The sequence below is a fragment of the Hemitrygon akajei genome, chromosome 9, assembly GCF_048418815.1.
Source record: "Hemitrygon akajei chromosome 9, sHemAka1.3, whole genome shotgun sequence".
NCBI classification, from domain to species: domain Eukaryota; kingdom Metazoa; phylum Chordata; class Chondrichthyes; order Myliobatiformes; family Dasyatidae; genus Hemitrygon; species Hemitrygon akajei.
Genome location: NC_133132.1, coordinates 82,351,712 through 82,372,942, shown reverse-complemented (window position 1 = coordinate 82,372,942; position 21,231 = coordinate 82,351,712). Strand labels below are relative to the sequence as shown.

Sequence of the window (21,231 nt, the reverse complement as noted above, 5' to 3'; positions counted from 1 at the left end):
TTGTCTTTCAGGTAGCTCACATTGTAAATTCACTTTTGAATTGAATCACAATTCAATCACTGATTGTGTGGTGCGTAGCTTCTTTTTAGCTTCATCTGTACTTTGGCAATCAGAAGGTGGTGGTCTGACCCGGCATTTGCACCACATTTCACTCTCACGCCATGGAGTGATCTTCAAAACTACTTTGAGAAGCATACATGGTCGATCTGGCCCTCGGTTACCTTGTTGGTGACATCCATATTGCCTTGTGTATTTGTTATTTGGGGAAAATGCTTCCTCCAATAAATCATGCCCCACTTTCATTCATTTCTCTGAGACTGTTTTTCCCCATTACCTGTTTGTATTCTGTATTATCCTACCTGGTATTATAATCTCCCATGATAATGGTTAGGTCTTTTCCCTTCCCTCTGCTGAAGGCTCCACTGAGTGCATTGTAGAACTCATCTTTGTCTTCTTCATTAGTCTTGTTTGTTGGTGCACAACATTGGATAACTCGGGCTGTTATCTTTTTGTGTTTGGTTTTAAAGCTAGCAATGATGATTTTGGAACTGATGGCTTCCTACGCAATCATGGCTCTACATGCTTCTGGTATCATCATGAAGGCTACACCGTGTTTGTGTGTGTGTGTGTGTTTGTTTGTTTCCCCGATGGCCTGAGTAGCTGATTCTTAACTCGTTTTCCAGTCGAGTATCTCTAGATGATGTACTGTTCATCTAATCTCTCTCAGTCCATGATGTGACAGCTTGTACCTTTTCATCCCATTTGCTATGATGGTGGATTTTCCTGTCTGGTACGTGGTTCTCACATTTCAGGTACCCAAGGTAGATATGACTTTGGTGACAAAAGAGTTGTCAGCTGTGCAGCATCCTGATGACTTACGCTGCACTGTCATGTGTTCACTCGATGATGAGACTCTTCTCACAAAGTTGATGGTATGGTTGTTCGTCATATTTCTATAATCCAGTGTACCCACTGTACAGCTTCACCAGAGCCCTGTTGGCCAGTCTTACCCATTTCCACCTTTCAAGATGGGAATATAGGGTTGAACTTTGAGGGATGAAATCTTTTTACCAGATTAGAAATGCCTTGTACTTGAGGACATGAATTTAGGGTCAGGCGAAAGTTTAAGGGAGCTACCTGGAGCAAATTTATTTACCTAGAGAGCGATAGCTGGCTGGAACATGCTTCCATGAGTGAAAATAAGAAGCTGTGAAAAGATTAATTAAGCTTCATATTTTGTCTTTGCATTAATATTCTGCACAGTACACGTATTGTACACAGTTACTGTAGTGTTTAAAATTATATAAATATATGGAGCTAACTGGGTACGTTGGAGGTTTTTCTCATTAGCTGATCAGTGAAGACTTCCAGGCTTCTAAGCATTCTGCTTTTTTTCTAGCTTTCAGTTCTTAAAATGCTCTAAATGTTTAAATTAACACTTAAGTAATCTCCCCTCACTATCATTCTTTCCCTGCCACCAATCATTTGATGTTTATTCCTTTTTCTTCTCACTCTTGTCCATGTGCCTCTTCCCGCACTGTAATTTCATATGCATTATACATTAAAAATCTTGTACAGATGCAATGATTTCCTTCATTACTGTGAGGTTAAATTACTAAAACGTTTATTAGCAGGCATTTGGGTGCATTTAATTAGCTTCCATTGCGCCATCGGCAGTATTGAAAGATGAAGAGAACATTTTTTTGAATAGGTACTTTTAACTAATGGCAGCACGTTGGATTTAAGCTTGTATTAAGGACACAATATTATCTATTCTTGAATGAGTAGATTTTATTTCTGAGTGGGGAGGCTTTCTTTTGGGGAGGGCATTTACACTCTGCCTGCCATTCATTAACTTACCATGTTTTTTTTGTAGCTCTTCTCTTGAATTGGTGTTATTCTTGGAAATAGGCCCACTTCCATTCAAAACGGAATCCTCTATTTATAGCCGTGTAAATTAATCTTTTGCTGATGAAAGTGTTACTTGTAAATATGTTGTAATTTGCCGTGCCATTCGCTTGATGTTTTTCTGTGATGTCAACTGAGTCATGGAAGATGATTCAACCAAATCCTGAAAGCAAAACTGAAATATACTCTGAAACTCTTACTGGGAGTGTTATCTTTGGTAATAATAAAGGATTACTTAAGGATGGTTTAAGAGTTTCATTCCAGCAATAACTTGTATCCTAGGATTATGTATGCATATTTTATGCTCTGTATGTTCAATAGCTTTGTTGTCTCATTCATGACTTCTGCATAACCAGAGAAGCACAATTAGATTCTGGGGTGTAATATGACCTCCAGTTTAAGGCTATGTCCACAGTAGACCGGATAAATCTGTAACCAAAGCTTTTTCTCTTTGTTTTGACCCTCCGTCCACACTGAAACGGTGTTTTCCTCCCCCGAAATGGAGCTTTTCTAAAACGCCTTCCAGAGTCTGTAAATTTGAAGACTCCGATTGGCTGGAGCAGTGTGAATGGGGTAACTGGAAATTTCTAGAAATGCTGTCATGATGTGCCGGAACAACCTAACAATTTCAGAACAGACGGCAACGAGACTGAAGCCAGAAGAGTTAGAAATGTACTCACCAAATACTTTGACCCATAACTTACTGGATAAATAAGTATACTCACTTTGCCCTGTTTTCTGTCCTTGCTTGTATGGAGGTGATTTACCTATTTATGCAAGTACTTCTACAGCAATAGATGTGGTACAGCCTAATGTAAAATTGTATGGAAATACAAGATAACACTGATGCAGACATGTTTTATACATTTAACAAGGTGCTTTACTAATGCAACAGAGTTGGTCAGTTTTTCAATGTTAGTCGTCAGCCGGGTTATACTGTCCGTGAACTCCCTGTCGGTTGCCTCCATACACTCCAGTATTTGTTTATTTTTAGTTTTAAGTCCTTCTGCGCGGGAGCCAACAGCTGTCTGTTGTTCGGTAATTCCCTTTTATGTTTTTCTAGCTTGTAACTGCACAAACGTGCACTTTCACAGTGAGATTCGACACCAAACACCTCGCTTGTTTTCTGTAGATGTGTCCTGCGCATGCCCAGTAGGAGGAGATTTGCCCAAATACCTGTTTAATTTAATGTGGACGGAGGTATTTTCAAAAATGCTTGGTGTGGATGCCTATTGTTTTTACGCGAAACCGGTGTTTTCAAAATAATCCGGTCTAGTGTGGACATAGCCTAAGTTGTATAGAATCAGTTCTAGTGAACATATTGTAATTGAAAAGAATGAATTTTCTGTAATGCAGTACCTGTGTGCCTTTGAGTAAATTGGTTTTTTTTGTGTTGCTTTGCTGTTCCATTGTTTCATTTATTTTATCTTTCCTCCTTTCAGTTTCTGTGAAACAACCAGGTTTAACAGTGCAGAGGGAGACATTGCTAAATGGTATGTTATCAAAAGAAACAGGAAACAATGAAGTACAAAAACATATTGCTATCAAAGACTATTTCTGTGTGAGATATCTGCACGGGGTGTCCATGTACAATGACACTCTGTCCCAGCAGCAGCTGCTGGAGGCATGTACTGCCTGTCCCTACCAACCACCCTACCAAAGGCAAATTTCCCCCAAAATGCCTCCATTCTTTAAACCTACTTCAAGTGTTCCTACCAAGGTAATGGGTAGATCACTCTTGCCGTTCCTAGGTTAGATGGAAAATTTGTTAGCTGTTAGTAAGTTTTCCTCATGCAAGGATATATCAGTCAAATTTTCAATCAAACTTTATTTAAATTCATGTTTTTTTTTTGGCTATACCCTATACACAGTAGGGTTATATTTACTCAGCTTCTTTAATACTTGGGGGAGAGTGGTGTGATCCTTAAGACAATGTATGAGTGACTCAAGCCATCTTGATAACAAAACTTAATTGTTCAGGCAGGCTAAGCAGTTTAACTTAGCATCTGTCACACCAATGATTTAATGATATTCAGGTAGTTCAAAATAATATTGGAGAAGGATCTAGTGATTTCCTGGAGTATATGATGAATAAATGCTTCTTGGTCTTCCAGCCGGGTACAAGTATCAATTTCAACCAATGTTTTGATGACAAACTCTGCCATCTTTATCAGGGGTGATGCCTGGATATGTCTAGTCTGGTGGTATTTATCCACCCGTCGTCCATCCCTCCTGATTGGTTAGACCTCATCCAATCAGATTTCTGCTGTCTCACCTTGTTTACAATCATATTCCAGTTCTTACTTAGAGCGAGACCTTCATCTTTGTTAAAATTCTTTTCCTCTTGCTTTATTTTCAAAGGCTTCCTTCACCAGGTGGTCCCAAAAGCCTTTGGTGCGGCACAGTAGTTTTGTGCTGTCGAAGTCATTGCGAATGCAGAGCTTTACTCCCACCAGTTTCTCCAGGTAACCCAAACAGATACATGTCCTGTGCTCCTTGATGCAGGTTTCCACTATGCATCCCATCTGGCTGATAGACGCTGATCCATGTTCACGGGGAATCTTGTGAGCGCCAGCTGATCTGAGATCCAAGTCATCTTTGACCCGCATAAACTCTGACTTGAGCTTTCTTACAAGTTTGTGGATGGTGTTAATACAGCATTTCTTTAGGATCTTAATGATTCTTCCTAAAACCATGGAAATATAGGGAAGACCGTAGTAGTGATGCGTTCCTCCTTGTTGTTGGGTTCCCTGGTTTTTCCGTCAACCCTTTTAAGGGCCTGATTGATTTCCTTCAGCTTGCAGCCATTCTTTAGGAAAGTCCTGTATAATCGTTGTATTTCTTTATAGAGACTCTCTGGGTCCAAAGTAGTTTTCACACAGTTAGTCAAAGTAGAAAGAACCCCTGCACATTGGGAGGCATGATGGTGGCTGTTATTGTTGAAGTCCAAGTCACTGTGAGAGGGTTTCTGATAGACGCCATTTTCGAATTTACCGCTCGTTTTCTGTCATATTACAATGTCCAGTAATGGGAGGCAAACATTCTTCTCCATCTCCGTCATAAATTGAAAGTTTGGATGTAAACTTTTCAGATGGTTGTGGAACAACTGAATCAACCTGTCTGAAGAAGCATTTGAGGTGTAAGGATGATGAACTTAGAGCCTTCTCCTCGAAGTCCTCCATGTAGAAATCAGCAACAGCCAGTGAGAAGGGTGATCCCATGGCCACTCTGTCTGTTTATTCATAGTAGGTCCCCTTCTAGAGGAAGTACATTGATGTAAGGGTATGTTCAAAAAGGTCAATGGTACCCTTAGCAAGCCTTGACTGCAGGAGGACCAAGCAGTCCTTAATGGGAACTCCTGTGAATGAGGACACCATGTCGAAACCAGCAGGATCCCATGGATTCTATTGTGAGGATGACCTCCGCTTTACTGAAAAAATCCAGACTGCCAGCTGACATATCCAAGATATTTCTCCCTCAGGCGCTGGAACACCAAGACGTTACGGGCTCCCTGAGATACACAAGAAGGGTTCCCTGCTAATACCTATCATTAGTGGGATAGATTCTCCAGCTTACTACCTCACTAAACATCGAATGACTATCCTGATTCCCTTTGTTGGGGGCTGTGAGCATCACATCACAAATTTAACCAACTTTGCAAAAACAATAACAAATCAGCGCCAACGTGGTGTCCCTATTCATCAGAGTTTCTGTTAAGGACAGCTTACTGGTAATTGAAATGTTGGTTAAAGCAATACTTGTACCCGGCTGGAAGCCTGAGAAGAACTGATTATTCAAAATAATATTGTTCCATTGTCTATGATGTAAACCCAAACAAACATGGATCACTAGGTTGCTTAATTTCATAGTGACTGCTTTGGCTTTGGCTAGCCCAAGAGATCTGGCTGCCCTGTCTGATCTAACTGAATCTTGCTGCATCTTGTGGGAGATTAGGGATGGTAATGGGAAGGATTTTGTTCTGGCGTGGCACCAAGTGTCCATGCAGTGATGCAACTACTCATTAATGAAATCATTGTCTTATGAAGGAAACTGGAGCAGCAGAATTGTATAGAAGCCTGATTCACGTAAGGAATTTCAAATTTCCCAAGAATCTGAACTGCAATATTCCCAGAGGATCTTTTTCTGAATTTTTTGGTAATTTTATGGTAATTTTTTTCCATAGGTGCAACTGTTACGGATGGTTTGGAAAAACGACCTCGAGATATTTCCCCAAGGCAAGTGTCATATTTATCTGTTCTGTGACTCAATTAAAACTGCTGTTTTTGTTTGAACTGCAGTTGCCCCTGTAATATCTTAATTTAATAGAAGATCTCAGCAGTAATATGATTGGTGAATCACAGATGAATTAACACCTACCTGCTTGGCTTTTCCAATGTGTTTGTTCTAAAAAGAGATGAATGTATAATAAAAGTTCTATAGTGGAGCAAATTCCTCATCAGTGAACTAACTAATTATTTTTGGTACAAATACTGTAACAACTGAGTACTTCTACTTCATTGTATATTGTCCTGAGAAACCTATTTTAAGATTTGAGTAGAAATTGCAACAGCAAATGTATATATGATGCTGTGTAAGTTCCAGAATATCACAATGTTAAATGCTGGAATGTGCGTGGAATTCTGTAGCATTATCTTTGAATAATAAGTGTGTTTGTGCACTATGCATTGTTTTATCTATCGCATTTCAAGGCAGTTAGGATAGAGCTAATACATCCTGTACCCTGAAATGGATTAATTCAAGAAATATTTCATCAAACTTAAAGCTGGCACCTGGCAAAAGCATGGAAGTAGAGATCAACTTGGTGATGGATAGTGCTCTTTGAATCAGTATATGTTGTTTTCCTCAAAAATAATAAATAAACTGAAATCAAAGAAATTCATATTTTCAACTCATCTCCAACATGGCCACCTCCCCTGGCAGTGCTTTCCAGGTACCTAACACTCTTCATTTAAAACACACAACTTCCATTGCTAATCTTGTTTAAGCTTTATCCTACTCATCTTTAAAGCTATGTCCTGTCATATTTGACATTCCTACCTACCCTGTGTAAAAGACTGACTGTCTACCTTATCGACACCTCTCCTAATTGACCAACTTCTGTCAGGTCAAGCTTCTGACTCCAGCTCTCCAGACAAAACAGTTCAAGTATGGTGAACCTCTCCTTTTCATTAATATTACCCAATCTATGGAACATCCTGGTGAACCTCTTTTGTACCCTTTCCAAAACTACTTTTTTGCTGAAATGAGTGACCAGAATTACACATAGTACTCTAAATGAGCCTAATTGAAATTCTATACAGCAGCAAAATGACTTGCCAACTTTCATTCTGAGCGCCCTGATTGATAAAGGCAAATGTGCTGTCTGCCACGTTTTACCACACTACCTGCTCGTGTTGTTACTTTCAAAAAGCCGGTGACTTGCAGCCCGAGATCTGGGTCATACTATTTACTATCTACTTTGTTCTTGCATTTGACTTCCTAAACTGCAACACTTCACACTTGCCTAGATAAAATTTCATCTGCCATTTCGCCACCTGTATTTCTAATTGATCTCTGTCCAGCTGTATCCTGTGATAATTTTCCTCACTATCCACAATTTTACTAATTTTTCTGTCATCTGCAAATTCACTTACAGGCCAGTTATGTTTTGATCCAATATCTCGCAACCAACAGAGGTCTCAGCACTAATCCCTGTAGAGTGTGTGGTCCTCCAGTCAAAAATAACACCCCTCCACCCCTGCCCTCTGTCTGCAAATCCAATCAAAGCCAGTATGAATTTAAGCTTCAATATTTTAACCATCACTGAAAGTGTTCATTTAATCCAAGTCACCATATCTTTTCCAGAGGCTGCCACAACCCTTAATCCATTTTAAGTTGGTTTACTTTCAAGTTCAAGTCAGTTGTTTTGATTTGGCAATCCACTCCAGTAATCTAAACACAAAGCTCTGGACGTCTGCTGTGCAGTGCAGCGGTAAGGCAGTGCTGTTTACCTTGTGATGCCAAGTTCGAATTTGCCGATTTGCTGTTAGACCAGGGCCCAATTGTTGAGACAACAAAGTTTAAACCTTAGTCAATGTCACTGAGACAGCTGATCTGATCATTATCACATTGCTGTTCTTGGAAAATTAGTATGTGCAAATTGGCTATTGTACTTCCTACGTTGCAACAGTGACTTGCTGTCCCCTGACTGTGAAATGTACCATTTCTACATGAAAGTGTTTCTATTTCCATCCGTAGTATATTGATTGTAGATTCCAACGCACTCTACAGGATGCTCAGCAGCATCTCTCCAAGACTCTAGACAACACCTTCCAAAATTAGCTAGAATAAAAAGGGCAGCAAAAACATGGGGACACCACCACTTGGATGTTGCATGTCAAGACATGCACCATCCTGACTTGAAAATATATTGTCATTCCTTCATGGTTACTGTGTTTAAAATTTTAAAAACTTCACTAGCTGTATTGTTCATGAGCCCACACCTTAAACACTCCAATTGCTCAAGAAGGTAGCTAACCATCACCTTCCCAAGGGAAAATGGGGATGAGGAATTGAATGTTGGCTCAGCCTGTGAAGCCCACATCCCTTCAATGTATTAAATAAAATTATGTTAACTGCATTCCATAAAGTCTGCTCCCTATCATCCCACTGTCACCAAGCTGCATTGATTGCTTGTTCCTGAAGAAAACTCCATTATTCAGTATTAATTTTTTTTGTTGAGGTACAGTGCAGAATAGGCCCTTTTGGCCCCACAAGCTGTGCCACTCAGCAATGATCAATTAACCTCCAGTCTTTGGACTGTGGGAGGAAAGCTATGCGATCACGGGGAAAACATACAAACTCCCGGCATGCGGCAGTGGGAATTGAACCCGGGTCACCTGCACTATAAAGTGTTGTGCCAACAAGTACGCTACCGTACCGCCCCCCCCCCCCCCTCAAGATTTCTCCAGTTCTTGTGCTTTTCCAGTCTCCATTGCACTACGCTTTACAAAGTGGACATTACTTTGTCAAGTCTTTGCATCTTATTGTCTGCCTGCACTGTTTCTCTGTGACTGTAACACTATATTCTGCATTCTTCTACTGCCCTTCCCTTCTACCAGCTCAGTGTACTGACCTTGTGAAATGATCTGTATGCATGGCATGCAAAACAATAATTCTCACTAACACCCATTACCAATTGTCATTTTGTCTCACATTGGAGGTTTATTTAGCACCAAGCACATCTCTATCCTTCCCCATCTTTGAAAGGTTGTATCTTTTTTTCTGAATCCTTTCCTAAAAATCAGATGCCTGTTCTGTTTTTTTCTCTGTCTAGTTAGATTCCATGTATGTACTACTTGTTTTGTAAGTGACGATAGATGGTTTATTTTTATTCATTCATTTACACATTCACTAGATTTATTTGCCAATTTATTTAGCAGTAACAACTAAAATGAGTGCATATAACAAAGGTGGGGTTTGTCTGGAAAAGTAGCCCCTTGTTAAATTTTTTCACGATAACTTATTTGTTCCAGACTGTGGTTGAGTTGACCAATGAGACCCTGAGTGGTGATATGGCCTCTAATGGCATTAGTAGTGGGGGAGCTGCAACAAACACCATTCACATACTCTTATGGAAACATTTGCTAGATTGCAAACTGCCTTCCACCACTTCCCTCCTCATCTCCAACTCACTTACAGCTTTGTCATCTGTCGGTGCTTCTGAGAGTCTTGTCATCAGTTAATAAAGAAAAAAATTCTAAGTGAACTAAGTGCTCTATCTTCAACAATAATTAAATCACCTAAAAATGTCAAAGCACTTCATAATAATGAAAACAAATTAAACCAAAGACAACTAATTTAAAGAGTGTCTTATTTTTTCCCTTGTAACTATACTGTTCCCCATTTGAATTATTGGATTGGTATAAGATTTCAGAGCAAAATCCCCAAGTGTAATGTTGGGGACTTTCAGCAAATATTGACTGTTGTTGAACACCATCTGGAGAAATGTAGGCAATTCCGAACTGTTAGAAAAATTGGACAAAATCTGAACCATAGTATTTGCTGAAAGCTCTATTGGTAACCTGGTTTCTGTTTTACTTTGCTGACCTCGTAACTTGAAAATCGGTATCATTCATCTTGTACAAATTAATTTGTGAGGTGACTTCAAGATGTCGATGACAACATCAGATTTCTTTCTAAATGAGGGGAGGGTTACAATTAAGAAAGGAAAATAGTAAGTTTGAAAAGGAAAGCCAAAAGGAAATTTTTGAAGGAGCTACACTACTGCCTTGAAGGTCCTTTTCTCCTCTCCTTGATGTTCAACAGGTTTTGTTTTAAGAGAAAATACTACTTTTAAGCTTTTTTTTCATCATAAGAACTTAAGAAATAGGAACAGGAGTAGGCCATCTGACCCATCGAGCCTGCCCCGCCATTCAATAAGATCGTGGCTGATCTGTCCATAAACTCAGTTCCATAACCCTTAATTCCCCTACTATGTAAAAACCTATCTAACTGTATCTTAAATATATTTAGTGAAGAAGCCTTAACTGCTTCCCTGGGCAGAGAATTCCACAGATTTACCACTCTCTGGGAAAAACAGTTTCTCCTCATCCCCGTCCCAAATCTTCTCCCCTGAATCTTGAGGCAATGTCCCCTAGTTCTAGTCTCACCTACCAATGGAAACAACTTTACTATTTCTATCTTATCTATCCCTTTCAAAATTTTGTATGTTTCTATAAGATCCCCTCTCATTCTTCTGAATTCCTGAGAGTATAGTCCCAGGCGACTCAATCTCTCCTCATAGGTTACCACTTTATCTCTGGAATCAACCTGGTGAACCTCCTCTGCACTGCCTCCAAAGCCAGTACATCTTTCCTCAAGTATGGAGACCAGAACTGCGCACAATACTCCCAAGTGCGGCCTCACTAGTACCCTGTATAGTCGCAGTATGACCTCCCTGCTCTTGAACTCAATCCCTCTAGCAATGAAGGCCAACATTCCATTTGTCTTCTTAATAACCTGTTGTACCTGCAAGCCAACTTTTTGCGATTAATGCACAAGCACTCCCAAGTCCCTCTGCACAACAGCATGCTTCAGTCTTTCACCATTTAAATAGTAATCTGTTCTTCTATTATTCCTTCCAAAGTGGATGATCTCGCATTTACCAATGTTGTATTCCATCTGCCAGATCTTAGCCCACTCACTTAACCTACCTATATCCCTCTGCAGACTCTCTACATCCTCCGTACAATTTGCTTTTCCAATCAGTTTAGTGTCATCAGCAAATTTTGCTCTACTACACTCAGTCCCCTCTTCCAAATGATCGATGTAAATGGTAAACAGCTGCTGGCCCAGCACTGACCCCTGCGGCACCCCACTCACCACTGACTGCCATCTGGAGAAACATCCATTTATACCAACTCTCTGCCTTCTATTGGTTAACCATTCCTCTATCCATGCCAATACACCTCCTCCGACTTCATACATCCGTATCTTATTTATAAGTATCTTGTGCGGCACCTTATCGAACACCTTCTGGAAATCCAAGTATATGACCTCCACCTGTTCCCCTCTATCCACTGCACTCATATCCTCAAAGAACTCCAGTAAGTTTGTCAAACAGGACCTGCCCTTTCTGAATCCATGCTGAGTCTGTCTAACGGAACCACTCCTTTCTAAATGCTTTGCTATTTCTTCCTTAATAATCAATGCCACCTTTTCACCAACCAGTGTTCATTTCATCAAGGTCTAGCATCACATACCAATTTGTTTAGACTAATCAAATGGGCATCAAGATCCATACTTAATTTACAAAGCTCCAATCTAAAAGCAAAAGCCTTGGTCTTGGATGATAAAAATTTTAACTATGCTAAATCATTCCTGTACAGATCTGGCTCATTGGCTAACTCTGCTAACAGCCACGTGACTGAGCAATGAGAGGGCCTCCTTTCATAAACAACATGCATCTATGGTCAGTATGATTTGGGGTTCAACCAAACAGGAAAGTTTGATGTTCCGATTAAAGAAACCTCAATTTGAGCAAATGCTGTGTAAATACTGCCCATACACAATTATCAGTCGGCAAGAAATAACAGATCATACACCGCATAAAATTATAAAGAAAATATATTTACGGATCTCAGCTTTATCAAACAGTTATTAAGAAAAAGAAAATAAAATAAATAAAGGGCCCATTACATTTAAACTAGAGTAAATGTACACATAACCATTGGAGCTCATCTCTTCCAACAGCTGGGTATAACTATTACTCATAGTGCTGAATTCTCTTCACCAATCACTGGTAGAGCTTCCCAGTCTGGGCTCCTCCATCTCACGAAGCACTCCTTGTAATCACGTCCTTCTGTTGGTTTGAATCCTAATCTCCCAATCTCTTTACCACATCTCCCACCAAAAGACCATGAACCAGGCTACTGTCCTTCAGAAAACTCTTCCCCACGGCTATCTAGAACCTTCTCTCTCTTCCCATAATCCTGATTGGCTGACTTGCATTGCTAAGTTGGACAACATGGGTCCTTTTCTTAGCTGAAGCCAAAACATAATATGAGCTACCTCACAAGCATAGCAGTAGAAATCTTAACCAGGTCATTACACTTACCACTACTGTTTAACTTATTGTATCCAATGCAGTACTCTTGAGTCTCCTCGTTCCTCGAATTTTCAGTCATTTATTCTTTGCGCCAGTGGAAATATACAGTCACATAGGCTTGACCTTGAAAATGTATTTTAAAATATGAATTCAAATGTTATTGTCATACAACCTAAACTTTTTTCTTAACAATTTTACCAGATATGAATGGTTTCAGACAGAGGATATGATCACAATTGTCATATACACCAAACAAAAGGTATGAACTCCAGAATAAAACATTTAGGGTATTACCTTTAGATAGATGGCATGCAGTCCCCCTGAATGCTCCCTACAGGCATCGTGTGTACGATGAGGTGTACTTGAAAGCTTAACAAATAATTCTGAAAATCAGTTTGGAGTAGCAGTTATTTTATTGTTCCACAAAGCATTTGAAAAGCTTTTCAATATTTAATGAATTAAGCGATAAATTATTTAGCTAAACACAGCTTTGATTTTAATTTGAGATCTGTTTCATTTATTTTAGTGAAATAGAGGCCTACAAATTTATACAAGCATCATAACATTGAAAGTCTTGTTAACACAAAATAAAGTAATTTTAAGCATGCTTCTGGATATCTTGTGCAGGTCCACCATTATTTGGCTATCCTTTGAGCAAAATTTTTGCTTGGTGGCATTATTTTTCCTGTGTTAATTTTGAGAGTTGAAAGTGCCCAAAATTTGTTATTGGTAAGATTTTAATAATTGTTGCAGTTCTCTCTCAAAAATGCATCTTTTATTTTCTAATTCTGAATGTTCAGAAGAAGCTTTATTTAAGAGAACAGTCACACTACTGTGCACACTACTTTAACCTTTGCACATTCTGAAGACTGACCCTTCCTCCCTTCTGTGTAATTTAATCTCACTTTCCTACAAATAAAAGTGACTTTGAATCCCTATGTATCAAGATATAATTAATAATGTCAGTGTGTGAAAGACCCTGCCATGTCCTTCCCAAAGTAAGTCCAGCACTCATGACCGAACCACAGGAAGCATTCAGGGACTTTGCACCAAGCACCATTTGCAACCAAGCTTGATGGGCCTGCCTGCTGTTTTTACCTACGCTTCTCACAGGAGCAATATTCGTACCAATGAACCTTGTGTTATAGGCGAGTAGCATTCTTACAAAATGGACCATGTCACAAATTTCTGAAATACAAAGCCATGATGTGTACGTACATCAAAAAAAAGTTTTTGTGTTATTTCCCTGAGAGTGAATTTTATTCCATATTTCAAATTGTTGGGTGGTGAGTAATTTGTGAATTCTGTGAGGTTGAATTTCTGTAACTGAATGGATGTAACGCAAGGGTCAACTGTATAGGTTATGTTACCTCACTCTTATTAGTGACTGACTCAAACTCTGAGTGCAAGCTTATACACACACAAACTGTTCCCTCACTAGGAACTGTCATCCTGCAGCATCAAATCAGCCCCACCTTGGTGATGACACTACATTATCAGTTTGCTGATCACTCCTGCATTAAGGATGTCTTTGGCACTCTGTTCCACAAGACCAGACCTCGTGTTGCTCTCCATCAAGCCACAGGAACAGGCAGCTTGGCCACCATTTCCTGCCACTGCAGGCTTCCCAAAGTCCAAACATTCATTTGACTGCATTTATGTCATTGCAAAGATCTTCCTGGTAACCTTATATCAGAACCACTTTGTGACTCTGGAACGTGTCTGCTATTTGAACGAAAGATTTTCGTCCTGTGATTGATGTGATGCACCACCTTGATGTCCTGTCAATAAACTCTGGAACCCCTATCTGCCTTCAGGAATTACAAGGGTACCTGTGGTGATGGAGACAACACTTTCCAGTAATTTGAAGAGTGTTGTGTTCATGTGTCTTTCTGAGCTGACTGATGATCTCAGCTATTTATCTATGTTCTTCCTTGCATGGAATAAATGGCTTTGGTAGAAGCTGCTATTTATTGGAAATACTGTATTTCTAACATTTTTATTGAACACAGCATTTTCTAGCAGTGTTCGTTACATTTATACAGATGTAAGCACACCCAAATCTATCACTCATTACATTTCTCTGTCGCACTGTTACTTTCAATTATCTTTAAAATCCTCGATACAATCGAGGTTGTGCATTCTTCGCCATGTCCAAAAATTAATTCCACTGCAATGTTTACCTCAACTGCTTCCCACATTTCAAGCTACTGACAAGGAATATATTGCACCATGGCCATGTAATGGAAGGCTGATGGTAATGTTGTTACTGTGGCACCCATGGTATGGATTGCTCAGCTCTGGAAAAATAACACTGCAGTAAGACCACACTTCTGAGCTCTGCATACTGATAAGACATTTGGAGTGCTACATACAGTTCCAGTTGCCCTGCTATAGGAAGGATGTCATCAAACTGGAAAAAAGTACAAAAGTGATTTTGAGGATGTTGCCCGCACTGAACGGTTTGAATTACAAGGAGAGACTGAATAATCTAGGACTTCTTTTTTCCTCTTGGAGTACAGAAGGCTGAGGGGTGACTTTATAGGGATTTATAAAATCAACAATGGCATTGATAAGGTGAATAGCCATAGTTTTTTCCCTAAGGTAGGGAAATCTAAAATTAGAGGGCATAAGTTTTAAGTGAGAGGGGAAAATTTTGAGACCTGAAGGGCAACATTTTCACACATTGGGCAATGTCTGTATGGAATAACCTGTTAGGAGAACTGGTTGAAATAAAGGTAGAAACAATTATCACATCTATAAGACATTTAGAGAGGTACATGGTTAGAAATGGGTTAGACAGATATGGGCCAAGTAGATGCAAATGGGACTAGCTCAGTTAGGCAACTTGGTTGCCATGGACGAGTCAGGCCAAAGGACATACTTTGCATGCTGTATAGCTTTATGACTCTGCCCCTCACTTCTATGGTGTGCTCTGTGGACCCTGAAGATGTTTGAGGTGCGTGCAGTCAGAGGATGCCCTGTCAGGTTTAAAAAGGATTGTTCTTTTAAATAGAAGAAAAGCATTAAGTTAGTAGAATTTGCCTCTGGTTCAAGCGTGTTCAATAATAGTCTTTATATATACCTTTCTTCACATTATATAGCATGGGTGTCACATAACGGGGTGTCATTTGGTATGCTCTTAATGCAGGGAATAGATCAGATGCATTAATGTGGGGTTCATCCAGACATACACTAATTTTGTAAATTCCTCTATGTGAAATGATACCAATCTCCAGTGCAACATATTCCCTGTGAAATTGAAATTGCACCATGTGCTATTCAGAAAATGAATTTGTGCAATCCATTTTCTAGATATAAAATGAATACCTCCTTTCACAAGTAGAAAAGGATTTGGTGTGACCACTTGTATGATGACATTTGTACTAATAATTGCATTCTGAATGAAAAATGATCAATTATTGTAGGCATCTGTAAATCATTTAAAATTTTGGTGTAAATTTTTAATTTTAAGCAGGTCATTTATTAATTTGTACAAAATTCTTTTGTAGGACATCAACTCAGATTCTGTGATTGTTGACTTGGAAGGTAGTGTTCTTAGAACAGAAGTTCGTCAAGAAGAACATTCTTATATCCTTCATTTAGGTATGTAGAAGCTTCAATGGAAATATCTAATGAGCCAATTCAGAAAATGAATAAACACAAATGATTGATACATTAATCACTGATATTCTATTTTTTTTAAAAACTTGTTATATATTACTGAATATTGGTCTGCTACAATACAAGGTTCACATTGTTGCGGTTAAATGGGAATATTGAAATAATTCGAGATTATATAGTGAGCTCAGGAAATAATCAATTGTTTTTGTTAAAATTGTATATGTAACTTTAAGAAACATAACTCTCCCTCAATTTCCAGGTCACATATTAGGTGTTTTGAGTCTTCAACATATTTAATACACTTGTATACAAAGCCACCCAAATACGAAGACTTCAGATGGCACTTTAATAATTGATTGGCACATGCATTGTCTCTGAATGTGATTGTGTTAGAAGGCCTTCATAATGCATATAAACTATGCTTCACTCTAACCTAAAAAACGCCTACCTAACTTAGTCTGATGTCTGTCACTATTACACAGATAAATCAGTTTTAAGTTCTTTATTTACATCTTCACTTGGATTAACAGGCTATTATCCAATTGCTCACACTAGGTGAGAAGAGGTACTTTCTGTGAAAATCAAAGAATCAGGGTCATCCTTGTACAAAAGTTCCTTTTTGTTACATACAGTATGTTTTACCTTTAAAGCTGTCAGATGTACAAGTAAAGGTCACTGTAAACAGCCTCGAGGCTGTGAGTTCCACGCTATGCTGTAAATCTAAAATAGGTAGATCTGTAAATACAGGGCTTGTACCAGAGAAGTTGCCATGATGACTGCCTGACTGGTGTTGATAACCCAAATGGTATTTTAATTGACATGGACCAGCCATTCCCACCCTTTTTGTATGTTACTTCAGTTACACACTTTGTGATGTTTAATTTAATGTTGTCTGAAATGGTCTAATATGAAACTCAGTTGTGTAATTGCATTCCAGCACATTCTCATTCACCTTTTATAAATCAAAAATGTAACTTAGCCATTACAATGACAACCTAAGAAAAATAACCCAGCAGAGTTCGGATAACTCTGGTCCTGTTCCACACTGTGCCACTGGACAATTCTGCAAACCATAGTTTAAATTCACCTCTTATTAGTGTGAATGACAGTTTCTCTCTGAAAGTCTGTCAGGCTTATAGATTTTCTTTGACATTAATAGTGTATACTTGTTTTTTTATTGACTTTGTTTTGGACTAACAATGTTCCCACTTTTTTTAATGTAGAACTGAGTCATGAAGTAGTACAAGAGAGTACATCTGGTAAGCAGAGTTTTAATAATATTGTATGTTTCAAGAAAATACTGGCTACATGAATATCATTCAGAGCTTCAGAATTTTTTTCTTGCTTTCTCACTCTGTGAAATTCTGTGCGTTTTGCACCTAACAGGGAAAAATGCTTGTTTACTTTAATTTATTTTGTTTTCAGTTAATAATCCAGAAAATATGTACCAATGCTATATGTGGGAAATGGTCTTCTATTACATATCTGAATTTGAAGATGATTTTATGAATTTATGATCAAGGCTTTGGCTTTTTTGGATCCATAGCACAAATCAGGCAACTAGCTGGAAATTCTGCAAGTCATTTTTATGATTATTTTGGCCACACCTTAAAATTACATGAGGAATTTACCAAGAGTTTGCATGCTGTTCTGAGTTTTGTTGTATCACTTCCTGTGCAGCATGTTAATTCTAATTTATTCATTTAGTACGCTGTCGCAACAAAGTGGGAAAAATTGAACTACACTTGAAAAAAGTTAATAATACAGTATGGAATGATCTTGGACAGCCTCGAGAACACCATAACACATATGAAAAGAATGCTAACAGGGGTATGTATACATGATGTTATTTGAATGATTCATAAGTTGATCCATTTATATTATTTATGATGGATGTGAAAAGTATAAAGTTTAGGTTGAGTACCTTGCAGCTAGTGTGAATGTGTTGGGCTGAAACCTAGATTAGTACACAGCGGTAGTGCTTTATAAAATCTCCAGATTACCTTAGTTGTGCTAGTTGGTGTAATCCCAGTGTATAGATCTTTGCACTTTCTCCAGGGATTGATTTTGAACAAAGTCTTCAATCCTTTTGGAGGATCAGTTGAAGTTAAGTTCAATTAGTTTGTTTCCAAACAGGATTTTCCAGCTTTTCATTTCCCTTTTGGGGATCCTTAAGTTGTCTATACCAGGGAAAAGATCCAGAGAAGTGTCACTTTTGACTATGGTAACCTTGCAACAAGTAAAGAAAACTTATTTGCTACGTTGTATGTTAGCACTAAGGACGAATTCCAGGTCATATCTGTAATATAAGAAATTTTACTTTTGTGGCACGCCTTACTCAGACCTTACGATCCTTTGTTGTATATTAACCTCCAGCTGAACATTTGTACGAAATGGAGTTTCATAATCTTCAGATGCCCCAGAACTTTACTCTCCCATTTCAGTTACAGAATGTCATGAGATGGGAAATGTGAGGAAACCTTTTGAGATTTACTATTTGAGGACAAATTGATCTGTCAAAAGTAATGAAAACTACTGAAATATAACCATTATTGTACAAGATGGAATTTTTTTTTAAACACAGGCCACACATGTTTTTACAGGGTGATTTCAAGAGATGCTCTTCAAACTGTTTGTGATAGTAGTTCACTAGCTTTAAATCTTTTTGTTATCATCATAGTTAAATCAATATACACATACTGTACAGGTACTTATCAAAGGCTTTAAATACTGCACTGCTGAGTGTGATTACTCACAATGCTTTCATGGAGCAGCCTGATTCAAGCCAATGACTTTGTACTCAGCTTCAGCCATAGTTTGATGTAAGTTTGGCCTATCAGGGCAGCAAAAGATAGGGTCAAGTTCCAAGGTCTGAGGTGAGCGTGAAAGGTAAATGACTGCAAGGAAGGAATGCATTGGCATACATCAGGCTGAAGACCGTCAACATCAGAATGAGGCAAGGCTCTTTGTACGAAAGTCCTGACGAAGGGTCTCGGCCTGAAATGTCGACTGTACTCCTTCCTACAGATGCGGCCTGGCCTGCTGCTTTCCACCAGCATTTTGTGTGTGTTGCTTGAATTTCCAGCATCTGCAGATTTCCTCATGTAAGGCTCTTTGCTAAAGCCCTTCTCACATAAGAATTATAATCTGTAATTTAGTGATAACTAATCATGCAAACTTTTGGAATACAAGCTTTCCTACCTTGGTATAAGTGACCCTTGCATAACAAGGATATGATCAGATAGTATTTTGTGGCAGAGAAAGTTAAGATATATCAAGAAACATTTTGTCAACCTGTGGGTTTATGTGCCAGAAATTTGTGTAACAAATTAGGAAAAATTATGCCATAAATCAGATTCAGAGATTCAGATTCAGTTTATTGTCATTTAGAAACCACAAATGCAATGCAGTTAAAAAATGAGACAACGTTCCTCCAGAATGATATCACAAAAGCATATGACAAAACAGACTACACCAGAAAATCCACATAACGTTTGGCAATCCCCAATCCAGAGTCCTGAGAGGCTGCTGCGTATTAATATCGCGCTACCGTCTTAGCGCGTTCCCCGGAAAGGAGCTCCAAATCCCACAGACAAAACAAGACCAAAAACTAAGGCTACAAGACCTGCATAAAACCACATAGTTACAACATATAGTTACAACAGTGCAAACAAATAGCATAATTGATATAAAAACAGATCATGGGCACAGTAAAAATAGTCCAAAGATGTTAAAAGACTATAAGTTCAAAAGAAATCACCACACAGTTTCCACAAGTCCCCAGGGTCCTGACAGACTCGCCATCCCACGCCGGCGGCAGAAGGGAATACCCCCGCTATGGACTTCCACGGCGCCGCCCGACTCAGCCTCGCAGACGCAGCACACAATAAAAGCTCCGTCGAACCCAGCCTCGCAGACACAGCACACACCGCAGTGGACTCCGAGTCCATCGAACCTCCGAGCTGACGGCCATCCCCTCCGGCACAGCTTCTCCGAGCACCATCGTCTGCCGAGCCAACGGCCATCGGCAGCGCGACCCCGAGGACTGGGGGCCTGTTCTTCCCAGCAGAGTCCCGGACCTCACAGCAGCAGCAGCAAAGAAGAAGATCTTCCTGGAGATTTCCCAATGTTCCTCTGTGCTCCCACGTCCGTTTTCAATCGATTATGATTGCGCACGGCACCCCACTTCTCAAATAACAGATAATCAGCTCCGGAGTGGCCACTGCAAGCTGCGTCGCGCCGCCATCTTTGATTTGCTTCAAGAGATGCTGGAAATCCAGGGCAGCACACACAAAATTCTGGAGGAACTCAGCAGGTCAGGAACTCAGAACCTATGGAAACCTTGACTCCTTGGGTCGAGACCCTTCAGGACTGGAAAGGAAGGGGCTGATGCCAGAATACAAAGGTGGGGAAGGGGAAGGAGGACTAGCTAGAAGCTGGTAGGTGAAGCCAGGTATGTGGGAAAGGTAAAGAGTTGGAGAAGAAGGAAACTGATAGGAGAGGAGAATGGATTATGGGAGAAAGGGAAGGAGGGGCACTAGGGGAGGTGATGGGCAGGTGCGGAGATGAGTTAGGAGGCTAGAGTGGGGAATATAAAAAGAGGGGAAGGGTGGGGGTGGGGAATTCCAGAGGGAGAAATCAATGTTCCTGCCATCATGTTGGAGGCTACCTAGATGGAACATGAAGTGTTGCTCCTCTACCCTGAGGATGCCTCACTGTAGCAAAAGAGGCGACCGTGAACTGACATGTCTGAATGGAAATGGGAATTAAAATGTCTGACCACCTGCAAGTTGCGCTTTTGGCGGATGGAGTGGAGATGTTCGACAAAGTGGTCCTTCAATTTACATTAGACCTCATTGGGATACAATCGGTGACCCCAACAGATTCACAGGTGAAGTAAAGCCTCACCTGGAAGGACTGTTGGGCTCTGAATGAAGGTAAAACAGGAGGTGAATGGACGGGTGTAGGATTTCTGTCTCTTGCAGGGATGTGCGCCAGCTGGGAGATTAGTGGGGAGGGACAAGTGGACTAAGGAACCGCAGAGGCAGAAAGCAACGGAGGTGAAGATGTGTTTATTGGTAGGATCTCAT

At 39.6% G+C, this 21,231-nt stretch overlaps 1 protein-coding gene across 4 annotated transcripts in view; it reads left to right on the top strand.

Annotated features, from left to right (window-relative positions):
* The window catches only part of cyb5r4 (cytochrome b5 reductase 4), a 113,765-nt gene that overhangs the window by 26,015 nt on the left and 66,519 nt on the right, over positions 1 to 21,231 (top strand). For 3 of the 4 annotated variants that reach the window (XR_012100264.1, XR_012100265.1, XM_073056458.1), the window contains exons 5-10: positions 3,351 to 3,401; positions 6,092 to 6,143; positions 12,719 to 12,776; positions 16,030 to 16,123; positions 17,365 to 17,400; positions 17,849 to 17,971. Coding sequence is in view for 2 of the 4 variants with exons in the window: in XM_073056458.1 (XP_072912559.1) it covers positions 3,351 to 3,401; positions 6,092 to 6,143; positions 12,719 to 12,776; positions 16,030 to 16,123; positions 17,365 to 17,400; positions 17,849 to 17,971 (414 nt within the window). In the remaining 2 variants the exon portion in view is untranslated. The remainder of the gene's footprint in view (positions 1 to 3,350; positions 3,402 to 6,091; positions 6,144 to 12,718; positions 12,777 to 16,029; positions 16,124 to 17,364; positions 17,401 to 17,848; positions 17,972 to 21,231) is intronic. The other variant, XM_073056459.1, reaches the window with a different exon arrangement.